General features: G+C 51.5%; 8 protein-coding genes across 8 annotated transcripts; 5 read left to right on the top strand and 3 right to left on the bottom strand.

The window, feature by feature from the left end:
- Positions 1 to 1081: 1081 nt before the first annotated feature.
- N7510_002762 (5'/3'-nucleotidase SurE) lies at positions 1082 to 2124 on the top strand (the record flags this gene model as incomplete). Its single annotated transcript, XM_056974689.1, has 3 exons — positions 1082 to 1271; positions 1334 to 1549; positions 1607 to 2124. 3 exons carry the CDS (start codon positions 1082 to 1084, stop codon positions 2122 to 2124), a joined length of 924 nt encoding a protein of 307 aa, XP_056834645.1.
- A 254-nt stretch (positions 2125 to 2378) lies between these two features.
- N7510_002763 (putative ABC multidrug transporter) lies at positions 2379 to 8748 on the bottom strand (the record flags this gene model as incomplete). The annotated part of the gene is made up of 16 exons (XM_056974690.1): positions 2379 to 3101; positions 3161 to 3776; positions 4004 to 4035; positions 4098 to 4537; positions 4597 to 4756; positions 4824 to 5030; positions 5080 to 5387; positions 5435 to 5528; positions 5582 to 5757; positions 5805 to 6079; positions 6138 to 6693; positions 6813 to 7863; positions 7929 to 8176; positions 8229 to 8391; positions 8448 to 8492; positions 8545 to 8748. The coding sequence occupies 16 exons, from the start codon at positions 8746 to 8748 to the stop codon at positions 2379 to 2381; spliced, it is 5298 nt and encodes a 1765-aa protein (XP_056834646.1).
- A 435-nt stretch (positions 8749 to 9183) lies between these two features.
- On the top strand, positions 9184 to 10074 carry N7510_002764 (Zn(II)2Cys6 transcription factor; the record flags this gene model as incomplete). The annotated part of the gene is made up of 1 exon (XM_056974691.1): positions 9184 to 10074. The coding sequence occupies one exon, from the start codon at positions 9184 to 9186 to the stop codon at positions 10072 to 10074; it is 891 nt and encodes a 296-aa protein (XP_056834647.1).
- A 276-nt stretch (positions 10075 to 10350) lies between these two features.
- N7510_002765 (fungal specific transcription factor domain-containing protein) lies at positions 10351 to 11485 on the top strand (the record flags this gene model as incomplete). Its single annotated transcript, XM_056974692.1, has 3 exons — positions 10351 to 10615; positions 10666 to 10889; positions 10946 to 11485. The coding sequence occupies 3 exons, from the start codon at positions 10351 to 10353 to the stop codon at positions 11483 to 11485; spliced, it is 1029 nt and encodes a 342-aa protein (XP_056834648.1).
- A 1446-nt stretch (positions 11486 to 12931) lies between these two features.
- N7510_002766 (putative MFS quinate transporter) lies at positions 12932 to 14901 on the top strand (the record flags this gene model as incomplete). Its single annotated transcript, XM_056974693.1, has 3 exons — positions 12932 to 13199; positions 13290 to 13468; positions 13822 to 14901. The coding sequence occupies 3 exons, from the start codon at positions 12932 to 12934 to the stop codon at positions 14899 to 14901; spliced, it is 1527 nt and encodes a 508-aa protein (XP_056834649.1).
- Positions 14902 to 15057: 156 nt separating this feature from the next.
- Positions 15058 to 15765, bottom strand: N7510_002767 (uncharacterized protein; the record flags this gene model as incomplete). Its single annotated transcript, XM_056974694.1, has 1 exon — positions 15058 to 15765. The coding sequence occupies one exon, from the start codon at positions 15763 to 15765 to the stop codon at positions 15058 to 15060; it is 708 nt and encodes a 235-aa protein (XP_056834650.1).
- Positions 15766 to 16030: 265 nt separating this feature from the next.
- Positions 16031 to 17627, top strand: isn1 (IMP 5'-nucleotidase ISN1; the record flags this gene model as incomplete). Its single annotated transcript, XM_056974695.1, has 7 exons — positions 16031 to 16055; positions 16124 to 16134; positions 16203 to 16238; positions 16297 to 16444; positions 16497 to 17291; positions 17343 to 17482; positions 17544 to 17627. The coding sequence occupies 7 exons, from the start codon at positions 16031 to 16033 to the stop codon at positions 17625 to 17627; spliced, it is 1239 nt and encodes a 412-aa protein (XP_056834651.1).
- A 428-nt stretch (positions 17628 to 18055) lies between these two features.
- N7510_002769 (ATP-dependent 6-phosphofructokinase) lies at positions 18056 to 20709 on the bottom strand (the record flags this gene model as incomplete). Its single annotated transcript, XM_056974696.1, has 4 exons — positions 18056 to 18102; positions 18258 to 19401; positions 19455 to 19916; positions 19969 to 20709. The coding sequence occupies 4 exons, from the start codon at positions 20707 to 20709 to the stop codon at positions 18056 to 18058; spliced, it is 2394 nt and encodes a 797-aa protein (XP_056834652.1).
- Between the last annotated feature and the right edge of the window lie 263 nt (positions 20710 to 20972).

A 20972-nucleotide genomic window follows, 5' to 3' on the forward strand; every position in this document is an offset into this window, starting at 1 on the left:
CTTTTCCATTTCTTTGTCATTACACCCAAGTCACAATCATAACCTCTCGCGTTGCTGACCACGATGGTTTCAGCTCCTCCCAGTCTGCCCGCGGGCTACGTCCTCCCCAAGGCTAGCCTACTGTGCCCTAGTATCTCTAGCTACGCCGTCCGTCGACGGTTTATCCTCCACACCCCCTTGGCAAGGGGCGAGTCGCAGCCCATCGAAACGGGCGACTGGTTCGGTTGCTGCTGTTGCCCGCGAGAAGGACGTCTCCCCGATCGTAATGGGTCGGGCTACCGGAGATGGGGGCTGGTACTTCCATATCGCAGACATGGCAGTACATCCGGATCATTAGAAGATGGGCCTGGGAGACACCATCCTCGAGGCTGTACTACGGCAGATCACCCAAGGCGCACCCAGGGATGGAGAGCCCTATATCACACTGTTTGCCCATGAGCCTAACCGGCGCTTCTATTATAAGGATGAGTTTGTGGACGCGGCGCCCGGCTAGCTCGGAATGGCTCTAGGATGGGGGGGTAGACCGCGGCATGACTATCAACCCCGCTCCAGGACATTCCTTTGCATGTCGCACACCTCCAATTAAGTTCTTCTGCGTACAAAACCGTAGAGAGAACGAGACACCTCGAACCCGCTTCCATCAGCCTCGTATTAGCCGAAGTTGGCTTAACTAACAGCATTTTCGTATCTCGAAGGTCAATTCCCTATCAACATGCTTGCGAAGCGGATATGGAAGACGGATATGAAATATATATAGTTGCCCCACGAGGACTACTCTAACCCGGGCGAACAATTAAATCATGTTTAGACTGCGCTACCACGAACATCCGTTTTCTCGACTATTGAATCATATTGGATTCACCTTAAGTATGATTAATGCTGGAATAATTATGCAGCTCGACCCGGATCTTTTTTTCGTAACACTCCCGAGGTAAGGCCAAATAAGGTATAAGATCGGCGTCTTGCGTGTGCAGAAAGGGGCGCATCATGTCTTTTGAACAATCCGGTACAAATTGTTTATAGCTAGTGCATGGGGTCAGCTTGCGATCGATTCCAGCAACTGCAGTAGGCAGGGTCAACCATGCGCTTTAACTCGCTGGGTACTATTTTGGCCGCTCTGTCCGTCTTAACGCCCACCCATGCCATTAATATCATCTCCTCCAACGATGATGGCTGGGCCGAAGCCAATATCCGGGCTCTATTCCAGTCATTGGCAGCAGTCGGACACTCAGTAGTGGTCTCGGCACCCGCCGAGAACCAAAGCGCAACAGGTCTGTCTGCCCAAGTGCCCCCGAATGCTTCATTTGATACTCATCCACTTTGGCGACCATAGGATCCTCCCAGAAGGCTCCCACTAAGCTCACCGAGCCCTGCGAATTCAACAGCTGCCCTGCCGGCAGTCCCGCGGTCGGATACAATGCCTCTCAACCTCGCTTAAACTATGTCAATTCATACCCAGTCACAGCCATGAAACACGGCATCAGTCACCGTTCGCCTCAGCTCTTCGGCGGTGCGCCCCCGGATCTAGCAGTAGCTGGGCCCAACGTGGGTATGTGACCGTACCAACAAAGCTGCTGCTAAAAGCGAAACTAATAGCTTGATAAAGGGTATAACATTGGCCTTGAAGTATTTTTTTCGGGGACAGTCGGGGCAGCCACTTACGCCGCCCACGACGCTGGTATTCCCGCTATCGCATTCTCCGGGTCAACTGGAAGCCAGACGGCGTGGAACGCCTCTTCATCGCTACCGCACTACAGTGATGTCTATGCCGCACTGGCAACTAACCTGTCCGACCACTTGATTGCAACAGGGAAGCCCTATCTGCCGTCGGATGTATGGCTCAATGTCAATTTTCCTTCTGTGTCCGCTTCACAATGCTCCAGTCCCGAAGACGTCGCATTCGTCCTGTCGCGCATCCACATAGCCATACCATTGATCACACCAGATGACGTGACGACATGTGGCACTTCGCGTTTGCCTAGTGAGCTCGCCGTGTCAGTGGCCTCTGGCTGCTATGCGAGCGTCTCGGTTGGAGTGGCTAGCACCAAAGAAGATGCCAATTCCACTGTACAGGCTGTTGTGCTCAAGAAGCTCAGCAATATTCTTACATGTTTGCCGTCATAGTGTTATGGAGATTACCGGTAACGCTTGGATTAGCATGCTCTATACAACAGGCATGTATAGGACCACCTACCCCTGAGTACGCTGCTCTCATGCATGTATATATTTGATTCTATGCAGACTTATTATTCAATATTTTCTGGCTTGCCTGGAAAGTATTTACGTCTTGGGGTCGGAAACAACTGTTTAAAAATGGATTTTCTGTCTCTACTGCTTCACTCGGCCAAATTGTCCCAGGATGAAGCTTTCGCAAGGTCTCACTGGTTCCCCCATATGCGCTCAGCCAATTGCTTAACTAGCAACAGTTTCCCCCACATACGATCCATCGTAAGCCCACGCCCTCCCCCTGCACTCATGCTGGAAAATCCACATTGGGGACTGACACCTAGAGAGGTAGCAATAACCTCTGCGGTGCTGCGACCCTGCCCTTGGGCAATGACGCTCGCTGCAGCATTCACCCTGGCAATAAGCTCATCGATATCTTCCATGTCTGGCGACTTGGTTGACACGACACCCAACACCACATTCTTCCCGATAGGTAAATGACGAAGCGGTTCAAATCCACCAGCGCGCTGAGTATCGTATTCAAGATAATAGGTCTCGTATTCGAGTTCCGCGAACAATTTTTTCGCGATCGGTTCGTATGACCCGGTCATGATATGTGTTGATCCTGCCATGTTGCCACGACACAGATGCAGACCGACATGCAGATCATCTGGTTTTCCCGCCAGACATTGGTTGTGGGCCCAAATATACAAATCAAGCAATGCGTCCGCTTCAACCCCATCTGCTTCGCAACCTGACCGGAACTCATCTGTTACGAAAAATAAAAGACATGGGTCATCGATCTGAATTGAACGCAAACCAGCATCATAGAGCACACGAAACTCGGCTGCGTACGCGGCTGCAAGATCGGCAAAGTACTCGCGGTCATCCTTATAGACCGATGTGCGATAGGCAGTGCCTATAGCCATTTGCATCTAAGCTTCGTCAATAAAGCATAGGACCCAAAAACATTAAACTTGAACCCTCAGCTTACATGGCCATGGGTCACAGGTGGCATTGTCAGCTTGCATTCGCGCCACTGCTCAGGGGCAAGAAGGCTCCGGAGGGCATGCCACTCGGATAGGTAAGGGCTATATGTGTGGCGTATACGGTCCACAGCCACAATGGAATCACGAGTAGAGATTCCAAGTTCCTGGAGGGTTCTGACTGTGGGGAAACTGGTCCGATAACCTTCAGGAATCGGGATAGCTTTGATAACCTCAATCCCCGCGAGGTTCTCGAAGAAACCTGAGTAGAATACGACGCGTTCATATTCGCCTGACATGATTGGGCGAATACCAAGCTCCAATTGCTTGGCCACGGCCGTAGCGATGGCAGCCTTGGTTGGTTCATGAACTTCCTTGGGGATTTGCGTATACGGGGCTGTCACCCCAGCAGCATTTCGCACAGCCAAAAGCTCGGGGGGACGCATGAGAGAGCCAATTTGCTCGGCACGAAAGATGGGGGCCATGTTTGTGCAGGGAAAACAATCGCTAGTCGAGGTATTCGGAGTAGAGGTGGCTTTTAAAAGGGCGTATGTGGGGAAGCGCAGACTGGCGTTCAAGCTCGGGTACTCGGCCTCCGAAGCCGTTGCTTGAATGGTTGGCTTTCTACATTGTGGGGAAATTGTGGATCAGACTGGTGGGGGGCATTTGTGGGGAAAATAGTACAATCAAAAAAATAATACGAAGTAACCAGTAGCGCGCGTTTACTGGATCTAAATGGGTCTATCCTAATTATTTTTCCAAGTCCCTTTCTAGCCCCAATTGTTTACTCGGATCGGGCACTCTTCGTCTTTTTGCTTCTCAATTTCATCATGAAGAAAACCAAGGCATACGAGGAAACGCAGAACAATGCTGTGATACCGGTCTGATAGTTGAGAGGAGATATGGTCAGCATACCAGAAATTAAGCAGAGGCAGGTATACTCACGTCTCGCCAAGAATAGTACTTTTCTTTGAGATTGAAGGTTTGGGCGTAGTCTGCGCCCTTGGAATATTGGCAGAACGAGCAGGTCCCGGTGGAATTTGCATCCAGAAGGTAGCCGGTTTGCGATGCCAGAAATTCGGCCATATATTCCCCGCATGTTTGACCAAAGGGAGCATTGAAGTGCACATATTCTGATGGCTCACATTTCACAGAAACGTCCCATAATACTTCACCAAGCAGACCGCCAACAAGGTAGGTAAATGGATCTAGGTAGTATATCCAGTACCTCCAGAAGGGTTGCATCTGGGTGTACGGGACGACGACGCCACAAAAGCTGATCAAGCCTGCCCCAATCAAGACGGGGTTCATGACAGCAGCAAAGTATTCATTGGGTGCGTATGCTGCGATAGCCTGACCAATGGAAGTGTACAAGAGCTCGTAAACTATTTGTGCAGTTAGACGAATATGCTAATTAACGCGAATTATGCGCGTAAAAACTTACAGATCATCTGGAGATAAACATGACCAGAGACACTGGGCAATGTTGGGAACCCTGCTGTGAAATACCAACACAGAAAGTACAGAGTCGCACAAACGATGAGGTATGGGATTTCGGTAACAGCCTGGGCTCCAATGAACGCAATCCAATGATAAGTCTTTGACTTAAAGGCAAGTAGTCTGTTAGAGCCACTGTTGTTATAATAATAATCATCGGCTGGATAGACATACCTTCTTCTCACGTGTCTCGAAGATGTCACGATTGTGCAGAAAGAAGGGTTGCATCTGATTGATACAACCTGGGGCCACGAAGATGAAGTTGAAAATGGCAAATAGTCGTAATTGGAGAGAGAAGGTACCATCTCCAATCTTCCAAAAAGTAAATCCACTGAAGAGCGCAGCAAAAATGTGCAGAATAATTTTGTTCCACATATAATCCTGGAGAACTGGTCAGTGACTGAGCAAGAGCAAACTGTATTGCACATACCGGAGAACGCCAAATCTGTACCATAAGGCGCTTGGAGACTGTGACAAACTGAAACCAATATGAAGTTGCGTAGTCCGCCGTATCCTCCTCATAACTGGGGTCCGATCTACTGGTTTGGTTTAGGGACTCAAGCTCCGCGAGTACCATTTTGCGATCTTCCGATTGATTCCACGTTTCGACCCAGTCAACCTGCCCCGAAGCCTTGCCCTGCACCACATCGATAATGTGCTCGGCTGGGTTGACATCCTGTGGGCATGGAGCACCGTGACGGGCAAAGTAATCCAAGATCTTATCTGAGTCTTTTCCGGCTAGAGAACAATTAGCTTGATGAAGAAGTCTGTTATAATATACTTACTTTCTCCAAAGTATGTCATATTTCCGCCCTTAGCCAGCAGGAGAAGACCGTCAAACGCGTTGAATAAGACGGCCGATGGCTGGTGAATTGTGCACTTTTATCCATTAGAATGCTGCAAATGTATATAATAAATTACAATGTACTCACTAGAACAGCTTGACCTCCATCCACAAGCTTTCGCAGGAAGCGAACAATGTTGTAAGCTGATTGGCCATCCAAGCCAGATGTTGGCTCATCCAAGAACAGCAAAGTCGGTTTAGCCACAAGTTCAACCCCTAGGGTTACTCGCTTCCGTTGCTCGATGCTCAATCCCTCACCAGGCACTTTATAGGGTTAACAGCTGGCATACGATGAGATTTAAAGAACTTACCTCCAATAAGTGCGTCACTGATATCACTCAACTCCAGAAGCTCAATAATATGGTCGACATAGGAAAGCTTGTCTTCATAAGAAATGGTAGATGGTTGTCGAAGAACGGCAGAAAAAACTAAAGCCTCTCTGACAGTTGCAGTGGCCTCGTGGACATCCATCTGCTCGCAATAGCCAGTGGTTCGTTGGAAGCTGATCCCTTGTGGTCGGCCATCAATGAGAATCGAGCCATAAATCTCTCCGGTATCCTTCCGTTGGGCAAGTACGTCTAGAAGCCTGTAGATATATACTCAGCATTGGTCACGGGGCGGCTATAGACTGATTTCAGACTTACGTTGTTTTCCCTGCCCCCGAAGCTCCCATTAATGCCACGAGGCTCCCCGGCTTAACAAAGCCAAACACTTTGTTTAACAATTGCTTCTTTTCACCATGGAAAGGAACATGATAGTCGAGATTGCTCCACGAAAAGGTTGAATGCTTCACAGATCCCGATAGTGCCATTGAATCTCTTTTTTGCTGGGCAGACCGCCGGTTGCTTTCGTCGTGGTGGGCACCTTTTTTGCTCCCGCGCTTGTAGAGCAGGACGGACGACCCGCTTTGACTGTTTCGCAGCTCAAATCCAACGGCAGTCAAGAAAATGAAGAAAGCCCAAAATCCCACGATAATACCAAAACTCCTCCATATATGGTGAACAGAGTAGTTGTATTGCTCGCGGATGTATGCCGCTCCGTTAATGACTCCGTTCTCGTCGCTGCCCGGAACTGAGCACCCTCGATACGGAGATGGATCACTTGAATATGAGCTCCCATATGGGATGTAATCCGGCTGGACACACTTCAGCTGCCGGTCGACGAACTCATTGGCCATTAATGCTTCAAACGCGTAGGCGCCTGGGTTAAGATAGAATATCCAACGGAACCAGACGTGCATCTTGTGAAAAGGGATAAGATATCCTTGCAAGCTATTTTTCAGTACTTTTTCTCTCAAAGATTCTTTTGAACTCACTTACCTCCGTACACAAAAAAGATGGTGGACAGCAATCCCGAGATTTTTGAGGCATTGCCAAATTTTTTGCACACCGCACCGACGGAGCGGAATAGTTGGATGAAGCACAGAGTCTGGGCAATAACGATGACCCAAAAAGTAAAAAAGCGACCGGCATCCATTTGAAGTGCAGCCATAAAATATAAGATGAGAGAGAAGCAGGTAACTTGAATTATCACCACAGGAATATCGGTGATGGCATTCGCGATGCAATAGGCAGTGGGACGGTAGAAGCCAAAGCGTTTCTGGCGGGAGAGAATCGGACGGCCCATAAATGATGCGGTAGTCTCGGACATGGATTCCAGGAGGAAATAAAGTACCGGGAAAAAGAGCACACCAGGGCGCATGAAAATAGAAGAGCTGTCTTCGGGGAGGTTATAGAAAAGACTACCACACACCAGAGCTTGAATGGTCGCAGAGGCGACTTTAATCACCAGGGAAAATTTGTCTCCCCACATTATCTGGAACTGCCGCAGAGTGCAGGACTTAATCTGGTCCCATATCGTGGCTGTGTAAACGCTTTGCTGGCGAGGAACATGCTGCTTTCGTTTCTCACTTGCGACTGCCATCATCAGATCCTCCACCTCGTAGCCCAATTTCTCGGCCAGCTTTATGGAGTCAAGTTGATCTTGAAAAATGGAGCTGTTGATGTATCGAGACTCGAACTCTTCCGGTGTACTGGGGACTGTGTCTTCCCTTCCAGGCTGAATGATGCGCTCGGTGGTGACCGTGACCGCGGTAAGGAAATCTGCGACATTGGCGCCTTGGGGACAAACGAACCCCAAGTTTTCGAAGTATTTCCGCGCAAGATCGCGAGCCCCGTAGTACGTCACGCGTCCTTCAGCCAGCACCAGGATCTTGTCGAATTCGTCGTAGATACTGTTTCCCGCTTGGTACATTGTCGCGATGATTGTTTTCTGGTTCTCATCCGCATCACGCCGTAAAGTTCGTGCAAATTCCACCGCAGATTTGGAGTCAAGACCGCGGATGGGATTGTCCCACATCTGAATAGGACTCTGTTGGACGGTATATCAGTCCTTTTCCCCCAACACAAAGTCTATAACATTTGAACGAGTCATACCTGGCCCGCCATCACCTCGGCCAACGAGACTCTTTTTCGTTCCCCTCCTGACACCCCTCGGATGAATTCGTTCCCAACCAAATTTTTCTTGGTGTGTTCAATACCCAAAGACTGCAAGATGTCAGTCCTCTTCTCCTGCACAAAGTCTTCCCGCTTTTTCATATGCTCAGGGCGCGCATTGGGAACTTTGTTGCGAAGCGCAAACTTCATCGTACGGTTCACGGTTAAGGTTGGAAAATGTAAATCATCTAACTTCAATCAGTAAACAGGATTCACATAGCCCTGGTTGATTCCGAATACCCTCATTGTTGAACATGATCTGTTGACGAAAACGTTGGGCCTCTTTATGGCCCATGCTTCCATATCTGATTTCACCCACAACCTCGTCGAACGTGTCCCGATCATTGGACAGAACACGAAGAAGGGATGTGCATCCAGATCCAGGACGGCCAAGAACTAACAGCTGTGCAATGAGAATTAGAGTCTATTTTCATCTGGGCCATGCTAATTAAAACGTACCATTTCTCCCGGATTCACCTGGCCGGAGATGTCTTTTAATATTGTCTAGCGTGTTGTCAGCCTGCATTGCCAGAAAGCGTAATCTTCGTATTCTCACCCGTTTGGGCACTTGGTTGCTCTTGAATAGTCCACTAAACTGGCGAGGATCAATCACTGATAATAACGTGCTTCCCAAGGCCGCATCGGGTGCCGTCACTCGAACTGAGAGATTGCGGAAAGTAACCGTCAATCGCTTTTGAATTTGGCCGCGTCCATCTTCTATATCGGCCGGCGTGGCCGAACCAGAAGACGGAGTTTGCATTCCTCACTGCAATTATGTCAGAGGGAGATACGTTTGGCAGGCAATAGCTGAATGACACTTCGTTCGACAGTGGTGATTGGGTTCCGAGGAACTAAATTTCTTATAATTTTCAAAAACCACTATGGTCGTGATATTTTCTAGATCTAAACCCGTACTTCCGATCCCAGTCAGAAATCCACCAATCCCGGCCTGCAATTTGACCCATCGAACCACAGCGGCACACGGCACGGATATAACCCGAACGCGTCCTTCCGGGATCTCGCGGAAATACCAAAAAATCATCTTGATATGATCCTCACCTGTATACTTCTCCCGTTCGTCACTCCCGGTCGCACCTTCGATATCCGAACATCCGATTAATCACGTTCCTGGTCGCCCACGCGCGGCCAACGGACCAACGACGGGCTGTTCTTCCTGTTCTACTCTCCTTCGGATATGGCTGAGACTTCCACGACAGCTCCATCGGGCTGGCGAATCCCGAAGGCATGCCAGGAATGCCGCAAGCGTAAAATCCGCTGCAATGGACTCAGTCCCTGCAAGACGTGTCAACTGCGTAGCACCTCGTGTGTCTACCGTGATTTCATTCGGCAACGCAGAAAGAGGAATGATGACAAGGCACACCAGCAGCATGTTGAATCCAGTGAGAGAGAGCCTCGTTCGCGCACTGCATCTCCCAGCATGCCCCAGTCTGGGCGGAACTCGTCCCTGATGCACGATTTCCCCAACAGTGTGTCAGCAACACACATGGCCTCGCCTTCGTGCCAGATGCAGCTGTACTATGGCCCAACATCGCATTTCTCCTTGATGCAGCATGTCTATAGAGACCTGGTCTCTAATAATCCCACCCAGCTCCAAGCTCCCGCCAGCCAGGTCGAGGAAGCCGGAGCCGGTCTGGATCTCTTCAGTTTTCGTCGTATATTTTTCGGCACCCCGGATACCCACGAGGCGGGGAAGGGGCCCAATGCTGGGGAGGTTTCCTTGACTTTTCTTCCATATGAGCTGGCCAAGTTATTTCTCTCCCGTTATTTATCAACTCTTTACCACCTCATGCCATACCGTCCTAAGAATGACTTCGAGTGTGCCTTGGATCAACTCTACAACCCTTCTCCTTCCATTCATCCAGACACACTCACACAAGCCATCATCTTGCTAGCTCTGGCATGTGGATCTCTTGGCACAGAGTACTATGCTTGGGGCGACGTACTCTTCGAACGAGTAAAGGCTTCGGTGGCCGCCTTTGATGATGTGGTCAACCATCAGATGGTCCAAATATCATTACTCATGATAAGTTCTGCCTATGGGAATGCTGGCCCGGTCTTCTACTAACTTAATTCAATACGCCCATTTTCAAAGCGAACAAGGGCGCCCAAATTCGGCCTTTTTGCATCTCGGGTGTGCTACTCGCAAGGCCCTATCAGCTGGTCTGCATAAGGACGCACCCAATGATGACATCCAGAGCCAGGAATGCATAGACGAAAGACGAACGACCTTGTGGTCTCTCTATTTCTATGAGACGTAAGCCGGTCTTCTATTGAAATTTACATTCTTTTCCTAACCTTGAGGGGTAGATGGTTTTGTTTTCATCTAGGCCGACCAACGTCTATGTCTCTGAAAGATATTGCGACAGGGTGTACGCAGGATCCTTTCATTCGGCTACTGGTGCATCTTTCTCAAACGATTTCCAAGTCGGCCGACCAAATATATGGACAGCGGCATGAATCTCTGCTGCACATGTGGAAGGTTGCTCGATCGATTGCGGAAGACCTGCGTAGCCATGAGACGCGGCTAGAGCAAACTCTAGGCTTTGGATTATGTACAGCTATACAAACAGGATCTCTTGGTGTTCGCCAAACTATTTTCACCACCTGTGAGTCTATTCTGAATCTGCTATAAGAGGACAAAACTGAGGATCTATAGTGTACTACCATACCCTTCTCTTAACATTTCGCCCATTTCTCATCTTCCGTGGACGCTGGCAGCGGGATATGAAAATGTCGCAACACCAGTCTACGGACAGTGGAACAAATCGGCCCACAGAGACTCCCTCATGGTTGAACGAAGCCTGTACTCACGCACTCACTGCAGCGCAAAGAACAATCCACCACCTATGCGAAGCATCCCATGTCAACGATCTTGTTAGGGTAATGCTGTCTGATTTAACCCGTTAAGCATCATTTTCATGCTAACCAGGCACTAGCAAGAGCGTTATCATGGATATTTTATGGGAAGTGCTTGCTTCACATTGATATATAATTTTCTCCACGACCCAAATTCGGCCTCGGTCCATTTGCCCTGGGTCTATGCTGCGTTGCAGAATTTATCGACAATGAGAGCTGGCGATCCCATAGCCAGCACCATTTCGGCTATACAAACTGTATTGCGAACGATCAACCCCTCATACGCTTGGATACCCTACCCGAAGCACGGCAGCAGACATGAGGTTAATCCGTCGGTATTTTCGACGAGAGCTCAAGAGTCCACCACTGGGCATGGTCAGCACTCAACGATGACTGGCCTCGCAAGCCCATATCATCTATCAGGGTCACATCCGGATTTATCGTCATTCCAATCAACCCTTCCCCAGGTAGAGGGACCCGATACGGTCGGTTCCATTGGATCTGGTGAGGAATTGCTTGATTTCACACAATCCGACATGGGTTGGGACTTTGACTTTTCCACCATGGATCTGGAGGCATTCTTCTCGATCTACCAGTCGATGGGTGCTCCCATCCCTTGATTGATTCGCCCTTTCTTATCCTCCGGGCAGCTCAATGACAAATCTTGCAATAAGTGTTGGCAAGAACCGCAATTTGTTTCTTTGGAGTCTTTGCTGGAATGGAACTAATTGTCAAGGCTTCTGAAATCTGGGCTATGCACAGAGGGAATACCCTCCCGGGTTACTTCTAAGCCCATCGAGTCCTCTTCAGGATCCCTAGTTATGGGGAATTTCGGGCAACAATACCCCTAGCTGATATCAAGACCGAGCTACCATAGGTCGTCTTACACACGGCTCTATGATTTAACGATCGCGAACACAAAATATGGGCCTGATCTTGATGCCAGGGCCCTTGGATCACATTTGGACATTACTTGCCGGCAACTTAATTTGGGCACGGCAGCCGTTGGTCCCTGTGACGAGTCCCTAGCGTATCATTTTCGCGAGCGAAGGTATCATCACCGTCTGACTCTCTCTGGTTGGATTCTCCATATTAACTGGCTTCACAGTGATAGGTTATAAGGGCATCTTAAATGAACTACGTGACATCTTTATACTCCATGATCAGCCCCTCGTATTCCTTTTGGCCAATATCGGATCCAAATCAGCATTCCAGCGGTAGTTTCCCCCTGGTATCGCCGAAAGTTTTCGAGTCAAAACTGTGTTTCGTCCTCAGGTTGAAACGTATAAGGAACAGGGTTCTTAGCCTTTGCCGGCCCTCGATCCGTCTCTAACAGGGCTTCCACGCTGCGCCCGTGCTGAAGATCACCATCTTGCCAAGAACCGGAGGGCCTTTTCTTTATTTTGTCCACCTGCACTGCTATCCAATGGCCTGTTCTGTATCCTTAACCGAGAGGCGCTCCCAGCCTCCCGGCGCCAATCTGGCCTTGTCAAGTGCTGCCCAGACCCTGCACGGCCTAGCCTTGGACATATCTTGAGCGGAAGTTGGCCGAAACTTTCTTGGCCAAACTTTGCTTAACTTGAGTCCGCATGAAGTGGATAGCTAGGCATCTCTCTTGCGTGCCGAGGCAAGTTATAGTGACTTGTATGCAAGATCACGTCTATATCCTAGCTGTACGGGTGGACGAGGATACACCTCTTGACATAAATTCGTATGTATCTAGAACACAAAGGGGATCGTCCTGCAACTTCCCCGCCATTCGGTGATGCCATCGAATAATAGTACTTTATGTTACAGCCAAGACCTCTTGGCCCTGCTCCAGGCTTGGCTCGTTCCTTCCGACGTATCGCCTGGTGGTCAGTCCTTGGATGAGGAAAGCGTCGTGGCAAGCTTCTTTACAATTGGTTATCTCTGCATCCCCAGAATTCCCCGCATCGTCCTCTGTTCACTTTCGTTCACGACTATAAAACGCCATCTTCTCTCTTACCTCCCCCATCACTGCTCCCCTTCCACCCTTCTATCTCCCTCACTTTCACTCGCTTGATCCTGCGCAACTGCTCTCCACCATGGCAGGCGGAAGCAAAAAACCAGTCAATATTTTCCGCCTCAAGGATCTCGGTGAGCCGCAGGAGGTGTTCAACTGGCGGCTGTGGTTTGCCGTGCTCTCCTTCGGTCTGATGGGCGCTGCACGAGGTGTCGATGAGGGCTTGATCTCAGGCGCTTTCGATTCGGTTGATTTCCAGCGGTACATAAACTACGAGTCTTACAGCAAGGTCGAACAAACCAACATCAAGGGTAATGTGTCTGCCATGGTGCAGATTGGATCGGTCGGGGGTGCTCTCTTGTGAGTCCTGCAAACAGCCTGCTTTGGTATGATTGAAATCTAATCATGGGCTTGTGTTTATACCTACAGTGCCTTCTTAGTCTGTGACCGCATCGGCCGAATTTGGGCCACCCGCCAGTTGTGCCTGTTGTGGATTCTGGGCATTGCCATCTTCATGGGCAACGACGGCAGTCTGGGCGCTGTGTACGCCGGCCGTTTTGTGGCTGGACTGGGGGTTGGGCAGACTGTTGTTGTCGCGCCTGTTTATCTGGCAGAGATTGTAGGTTTGCAGCATGGGCTTCTAGAACTCCACTGACCATTGACCACCCTAGGCCCCTGCTTCTATCCGTGGTCTGTGTACATGTGTCTTTACGGGCTTTGTCTATTGTGGGTGCTTCCGGTCGAACATATGTCCCAATGGAAGAAAGGCTGATTATTTGGGCAGTGGGAATCGTCCTGGCTTATTTCGCGAATTATGGTTGCGAGAAGGTATGATCCTTCTGCTCGGCTATGATTCTCCCAGAGTAATATTAAGAAATTTGATGTGCTATAGAACATGGGCGACAACACACACAGTCGATGGGTATGTTGAGGAGCATGCGAAATCTATGGAAGATACTGATGTGTTGACAGGAGGTCCCGACCAGCTTGCATATCATCTTTGCAGGTCTGGTATTCCTACTCTCTTTCTTCCAGGAGGAGTCGCCCCGATACCTGGTCAAGAAAGGCAAGCTGGAGAAGGCCATCGCCAATCTCGCTAAAGTCCGCAATCTGCCCCCAGACCATGAGTATATCGTTCGCGAAATCACTGCCATACAGACATCGCATCAGATGGAGATGGAGGCTACAATGGGATCGGGTCCATGGGGGGTCGTCAAGGAAATGTTCCTGGTTCCGTCGAATTTCTATCGCATCTATCTTGCTTCGATGACACAAATCCTATCACAGTGGTCGGGTGCAGGCAGCATTACCATCTACGCCACGGACCTCTTCAAGCTGCTCGGGATCACTGGGTCGAATGAGAACCTCCTGGTCACAGCCATCTTCGGTATCATCAAACTTCTCGCCGCCGTTGCATGCGCGCTGTTTCTTGTAGATGTCATTGGTCGCAAGCGGGCTCTGCTTCTAGGTATCGCATTGCAAGCAATTTCAATGATCTATGTCGCGAGCTTCCTATCAGCGGTGCCCGAGATCGGAGTCGTGAAGGATTTCAAGGTTCCTGACAGTCAGAAAGGAGCCAGCAAAGGTGCGATAGCCATGATTTACATATCAGGATTTGGTTGGGCTCTCGGCTGGAACTCGATGCAGTATCTCCTCACAGCCGAGCTATTTCCTCTCCGGATTCGGGCGCTGGCCACGTCGCTCGCCATGACGCTGCATTTTGCAAACCAGTATGGCAATTCACGGGCGGTCCCCAACATGCTACTCCCCATAGCCAGTGGTGGCATTACCCCCAAGGGCACTTTCTGGTTATTTGCTGTTGTCACTGTTCTTGGAGGCTTGTGGGTGTGGTTCAGTGTTCCCGAAACGGCCGGTCGGTCTCTTGAGAGCATGGATCGGCTCTTCGCCTTGCCTTGGTACCAAATTGGCCGCCATGGAAACCGAGACGCGGAGGCGCGCGACCAGGCCATCAATGAGAAGACAGACATGATAGCAGAGAGCCGCGGAACCACTCGTCATGTCGAGACGCAGGGTGCCACAGTGGAAGTCTGACAGACAAGTCCGGTGCTGTGATTGTAAGCTTAAGTTTGACTCTATGAATACCCTAGGATCATATTGCACGAAAATCTCGCCATAATATGTGTTTAATGTTTCCAATCAATCCAAGCACCTCGCGTAACACCTATAACGCCCAGCCTTCCTCTTCATTTAATGCTCCCTAAAGCCTCCATCTCTCCCTGTTGACTCGGAGCGGGCCGATGACCTTCCCTTGTTCAGGGGAATAATCACGACTCTTGCTTTGACTGCTGCTTTTGCTCGAGCCCGCTGGTCCGCGCAGGGTGGTGTTCGGTTCGTCCCAACATCCATCTCGTCCATCTCGTCCAGATACTCGTCGGGCAGATCGACGCGGATCAAGACACCCCGCGACTGGAAGAACGTCTCGTTCCAATTGGCGATATGACGGGCCAGTCGTTGACTGTTCGTTCCCGCCATCGCCGCGACCAAGTTTCGCTGCTCCTGACGTCGACGAGTATGGCGCGCAATGAACAACGCTGGGATGGCACCGAAGAATCCGAACATCAAGCCGCCCACGGCCAAGGTGCCCAAGCCCTTGCCAATGACGATCTTCCATTGCTGACGCGACAACCTCGCTTCGTCACAGATCGTCTGGGTGAATTGCCCCCAGTCGGTGGCAGTAATTCCATGAGAAGCCAACTCCTCCGGGTAGTCAAAGCCAGAAGAACAGGCATCAGAGCGGGAGGGTACCTGAAGACCCCGAGACAAGGCCGATGCGAGAGCGAGACCTGGTTCTTCGTCACGGGGAAACAAGACAGGCGGTTGGGGTTTCTCGTCTGCGTGGGAGTCCTCTAGCGAGGATGTGTAGGCCGGCGGAAGGTCGTGGGTGTTGTGGTCCATGGCGAGGGTCGGTGGTGCATGCGATAGTATGGCAAACAGGCAGGGCGATCGAGAATCATGGATCTCCCTGTATATAATGGCCCTGGGTCCAAGCCAGCCCGTGCTGCCTCTATCGATGATAATGATCGACATCGTATAGATCGCCCATCAGCATGAGTCAGGCCGGCCAGTCCGAACTCCGATCGAGGGACGTGCGCGGGCCAGCCCACCGCGGTTCGCATGTCTCCCTCAATCAACAATTATTGTTCGTCCCCTGGTTGCCATCATGACGTCTCGCTATCGTGTCGAATGTACGTTGAATGCTCCTACGAATGAATCCAGATGCCGTGATCTAGTGCTGATCCTCGATCGACCGTAGATGCGCTCAAGGTAACCACCACCTACCTACCCCAGGCGCTAGACTGAGCCCCCTGCCAACGGCTCGCTGACTGCGCTAGACCCATCGCCGCGATCAATTGATTGAATGGATCAAAGTAAGTTAATCCCTCAGTCGCTCCGTGCAAGATCAATCGTGGCTCAGCCTACTCCTAGGGCCTCCTGGCCGTGCCCTTTGTGCTGCATTCGCAGCCCACCACCATCTATCACGAAAATAGCGAGGGCCTCAAGACCGTCGCTGCCGACACCCACCAGCGCTATGCGGAGATCATGCGCGATGTCGAGAACCTGATCCTCGACCACAGTAAGTCTTTCCGAATATTCAGCGGACCCGGGGTGCTGAGGCTTCTTCGTAGTCCACCACACCCGTCACAACGAGCCCGGAAAGTCCAAACTCAAGCTGCTCGTGCCGTCTATCGGCACATTCTTTACTCGGTTGTATATGGAAGATGCATTCAAGTATCAGGATGCACAGCGATTCATCAGCCGGCGGCGATTTGTCGCCCCCTCCTTCAACGACATCCGTCTGATCCTGAACACAGCCCAAATATTGGCCTTGGTCCGCTCCAGCGGGGTGAAACTGGTCACCTTTGACGGGGATGTGACGCTCTATGAGGACGGGGCTTGTCTGACAATCGATAACCCCGTCATCCCGCGAATCCTGCGTCTGCTCCAGCTAGGCTGCAAGGTTGGCATTGTCACCGCAGCCGGGTACAGTGATGCACCCAAGTACTATGGAAGGCTACAAGGTCTCTTGGATGCTGTGCACGACTCACCCACTCTCACCCCCGAGCAGCGCCGGGGTCTTGTTGTGATGGGAGGTGAGAGTAATTTCCTGTTTCGATTCGACCAAGCCTCGGAGGATCGGTTGGCTTATGTGCCACGGAGTGAGTGGTTGCTGGATGAGATGCGGGCTTGGCACGACGACGACATCACTGAGCTGCTGGACATTGCCGAGTCCGCTCTACGTGCTTGCGCCACGAACCTGCAACTCCCGGCTGCGGTGCTGCGCAAAGATCGCGCTGTCGGTGTCTACCCACTGGAGGGACAGAAGATGCATCGCGAGCAGCTGGAGGAGACGGTTCTGGTGGCCCATAACACCGTCGAACGATCAGCAGTCGGGTCGCGGCTGCCATTTTGCGCTTTCAACGGTAGAGCAGGAAATTCTTTTGCTGGGTGAGGGATAGCTGACTCTTTCTCAGGTGGCAACGACGTCTTTGTCGATATTGGCGACAAATCCTGGGGCGTGCGCGCCTGCCAGCGGTACTTTGGCGGCATCTCCCCGTCTGATACCTTACACATCGGAGATCAATTCCTGTCGGCTGGAGCTAACGACTTCAAGGTATGTGTGGTCCATCTGACCTCCCGGCAAGGATTATCCCACTCATCGTCGCCATGACTAGGCTCGTCTTGCGTCTGCCACCGCGTGGATTGCCAGCCCAGCTGAGACCGTCGACCTGCTTGATGAGTTGGAGAAGGCCGCGTGATCTTCATGTTAATTGCTACTGCGTTCATTACGTGCACGGATAAGAAAGGGGGAGAGAGACGATCTCAGGTATTGTATTCCAGGACGAAATGTTGGTGTATTCTCGAAAGATCTATCTGCGATGCATCCACAAGAGTCCTTGGAACTAATTCTCAGGTAGAAGACAAGAAAGAAGAAAAATAGATTCTAAAAACAATCACCAAAAGTTTCCAAGCATCATCATAATCTCTCAGGTCCACGAGCATCCAGAGTTTGGGCTGCGTCACATCATACAAAACATGATTGACATCCACCGGCAGCAAACGCTGTGGAGCTTGACACGAAAGTCGATTGATGATGTATCTACTTCATGACATGGAATTCACTAGCGGTCGTAGTTTCCAAAACAATGTAGAGATAATTGCGCAGATTCATGAAAAACGAAACGGCTCAAGGAGAGTTGGGGACGGAGGGAACAGAATAGAGCGTAGAAGCATCTAGACCACACAGAATGGACCAGAATTAACATTCATGGAGATGGTGCCCATGGCATAGAGGCTTACCGCTAGTCAAGCCTCTTGAGGTTGTGCCTGAGAGTGGAAAGTGGTGTGGATTGTCGTTGGAGGGGAGAGTTGATCAGTCATTTACGTACTCTCATAGCAGGACCAGCCCTCGTTACGGCCAGGGGCCGGGCGGCCTGAAAGGACGTTGACAACCTCCTGTAGCTTGAGCCAGAACTCCGATTTGGGCCGGCGGCGCGACCAATCGGTCTCAGTGGCTTCCAGACCCGACTCGCCACCCATTGGCGAAAACAATACCTGGGAGCCCTGGACGCCGATGACAGCGGCAGACAGAGGGTCCGCGTGGATCTCGTCCGCGGACTTGCCCGCATATGTCTCGATGTGCTGCATACACTTGATCGCCATGCGCAAGGCGCGGACGCGGTCCATGGGTGATGGCTTGCCGCCCTGCTGGAAATGTCCGGGGACCGCAGCGCGCGACTCAAACCGCCCCTTCGCCTCTTCCTTGATCATATCCGCAATCACCTGGGTGGTGTATGTGCCGGACGCACATTCATTGCGGAGAATGATCTTGCCCGCACGGTTGGCTCCTTTGTCGCGGACGAAGTTGTCGCGCAAGAAGTCAATATCGCGTGATAGCATCTTGATATTAATTCCCTCCTCAGGGATGTACACAGCGACGGCGCCCACGGACAGACCAGCCATCGTTGCAATGTAGCCAGACTTGCCGCCCTGTGTCTCAATGACAAATACACGTCGGCGGGATGAAGAGGCGGACTGTCGGATGGCATCGCAGAAATCGATCAGGGTGTTCAGGCAAGTATCGCTTCCGAGTGAGTACTCCGTACCGGGGACGTTGTTGGAGATTGTAGCTGGCAACGTAATGAGAGGGATTTTAAAGGCATCATACTTTTCCCGCGCCTGGCGGAGCTGGCTGACAGCCGTGAAAGCCTCGAAACCACCGACCACAAAGAGGGCATCAAACTTGTAGAGCTCGAAGCACTTTGCGGTGGTCTCCATGTCCTCTGCCGGCAAACTACGGTTCGTTCCAATGTCTGAACCGCCCTCGTTAACCCAGCTGTCTGACTCTAGCCACTTGACCTCACGCACCGAACCAACGGGTTGGTCGGCATGATGACGGCATAGGCCAGGAAATCCATTGTGGATCGCCAATGGCGTATGGCCTCGAGTCAGGCAGTAGGCAACGGCGGCACGAGTGGCCTGATTCATACCACCGGCAGGGGCGCCGACGTGGATGATGGCGATTCTCATTCTCTGGAAGTAGTCAGTACCTGCCATGTAGGATAGGCCGGGTGCTTGGTGCGTACCTTGGCCTCTGGGAGCATAAGTTTGGGATGCTCCGGGGTTGCGGTATGGAGGTAGGCCTGGTGATACTCCTTGAATTCAGGGTCCCGGAGGGTCATCGCGGCGGCAAAGTCCTTGGCATGGATCTTCGCCGTGACATTTTTGGTCGCTTGCACCGCTTCCATCAACGGGGTGCGCATAATCTTATTCTCGCGGATCGTGATGACGGGAGACGGAGACTCGGGCGACATCTCCAGCACGGCTCGAACGGCCTCAACACCCTGTAGAGTCGACAACCATCGGTCGTATGCACATGCCGCACCTCCTCGCTGCGTGTGTCCTAGGACGGTCACCCGTGTGTCCAGACCCAGCCGCTGAGTGAGAATATCCTTGACAGTCTCGCTCGAAATTTTGTTCAACTGGCGATCCTGTGCTCCTTCAGCCACGATCACGATTGTGCGGCGTTTGCCCCGTTCCTTGCGATTCTACCACAGCGAGTCAGCACATCTATTTTCATCAGAAATGTTCGATACATACCTTCGTGATTGTTGAGCACATGTCATCTTGCCAGTCGTCCCGCGGAGGGATCTCCGGAATGAACAACCAGTCGGCACCGGTACTTATAGCTGCCATCAGCGCCAACCAGCCACAGTGCCGTCCCATCACCTCAATCACGAAGCCCCGCTGGTGAGAGAAGGCAGTGTCGAACACGTCATCTACCGCATCACAGATCCGAGTCAAGGACGAGTAGCAACCGATCGTCGCGTCGGTACCGGACATATCATTGTCGATGGAGCCCACGAGGCCCACGATATTAAGCACCTTGTAGGGCTCGATCTGCTCCTGGGACAATTCGCCTGCCTTAACAAGGTCCACCAGCAGGGATGGCCATTCGTCACGGAAGACGTCCGCACCAGTCAAACTGCCATCACCACCACAGACCACCAGGGCATCAATGCCCCGCAGAATCATATTCTTGGCCGCCCGCAGGCGACCCGCGCGTTCCCGAAAGGCCATGCTCCGGGCAGAGCCGATCAACGTGCCTCCGCGAGACAGCCAGCCGCGGACATCCTCCCAGTGCACCTGGCGGATCATATTGCCGCCGTTCACCAGACCCTCGTATCCCTCGAAGATGGCGTAAGCTTCGCAGTCGCAATGGATCGCCATGCGGACGACCGCTCGCACTGCACCATTCATGCCGGGGGCATCACCTCCGGAGGTGAGAACGCCAATGCGGCGTCGCTTGGGCGGCTGGACGGGGATCTTGGCGGTCTCCATCTCAATGAATGGCAAGGCCAGTCGGACACGTCGAAGCGAGGAGAGGAGGAAGGTCCGAGGATCGAAAAGTAGGATAGGGAATAGAAAGGAGGAGAGAAAGAGAAAAGCTCTGAGCGTCGCGATACAACAAAAAGAAAGAAGCGGGGGGTTGGAACCAATTCCGGTGAGAAAAAGCGGGAGTGGGTAGAGATACGTCACCGAGTAGCTAAGATAGTGCAAGGCCCTGGTCAATGGCGATGATGATGAGAAGCAGAGTAGTGCTG

Source organism: Penicillium lagena (assembly GCF_028827675.1).
Source record: "Penicillium lagena strain IBT 129212 chromosome Unknown utg000002l_segment0_segment0, whole genome shotgun sequence".
NCBI classification, from domain to species: domain Eukaryota; kingdom Fungi; phylum Ascomycota; class Eurotiomycetes; order Eurotiales; family Aspergillaceae; genus Penicillium; species Penicillium lagena.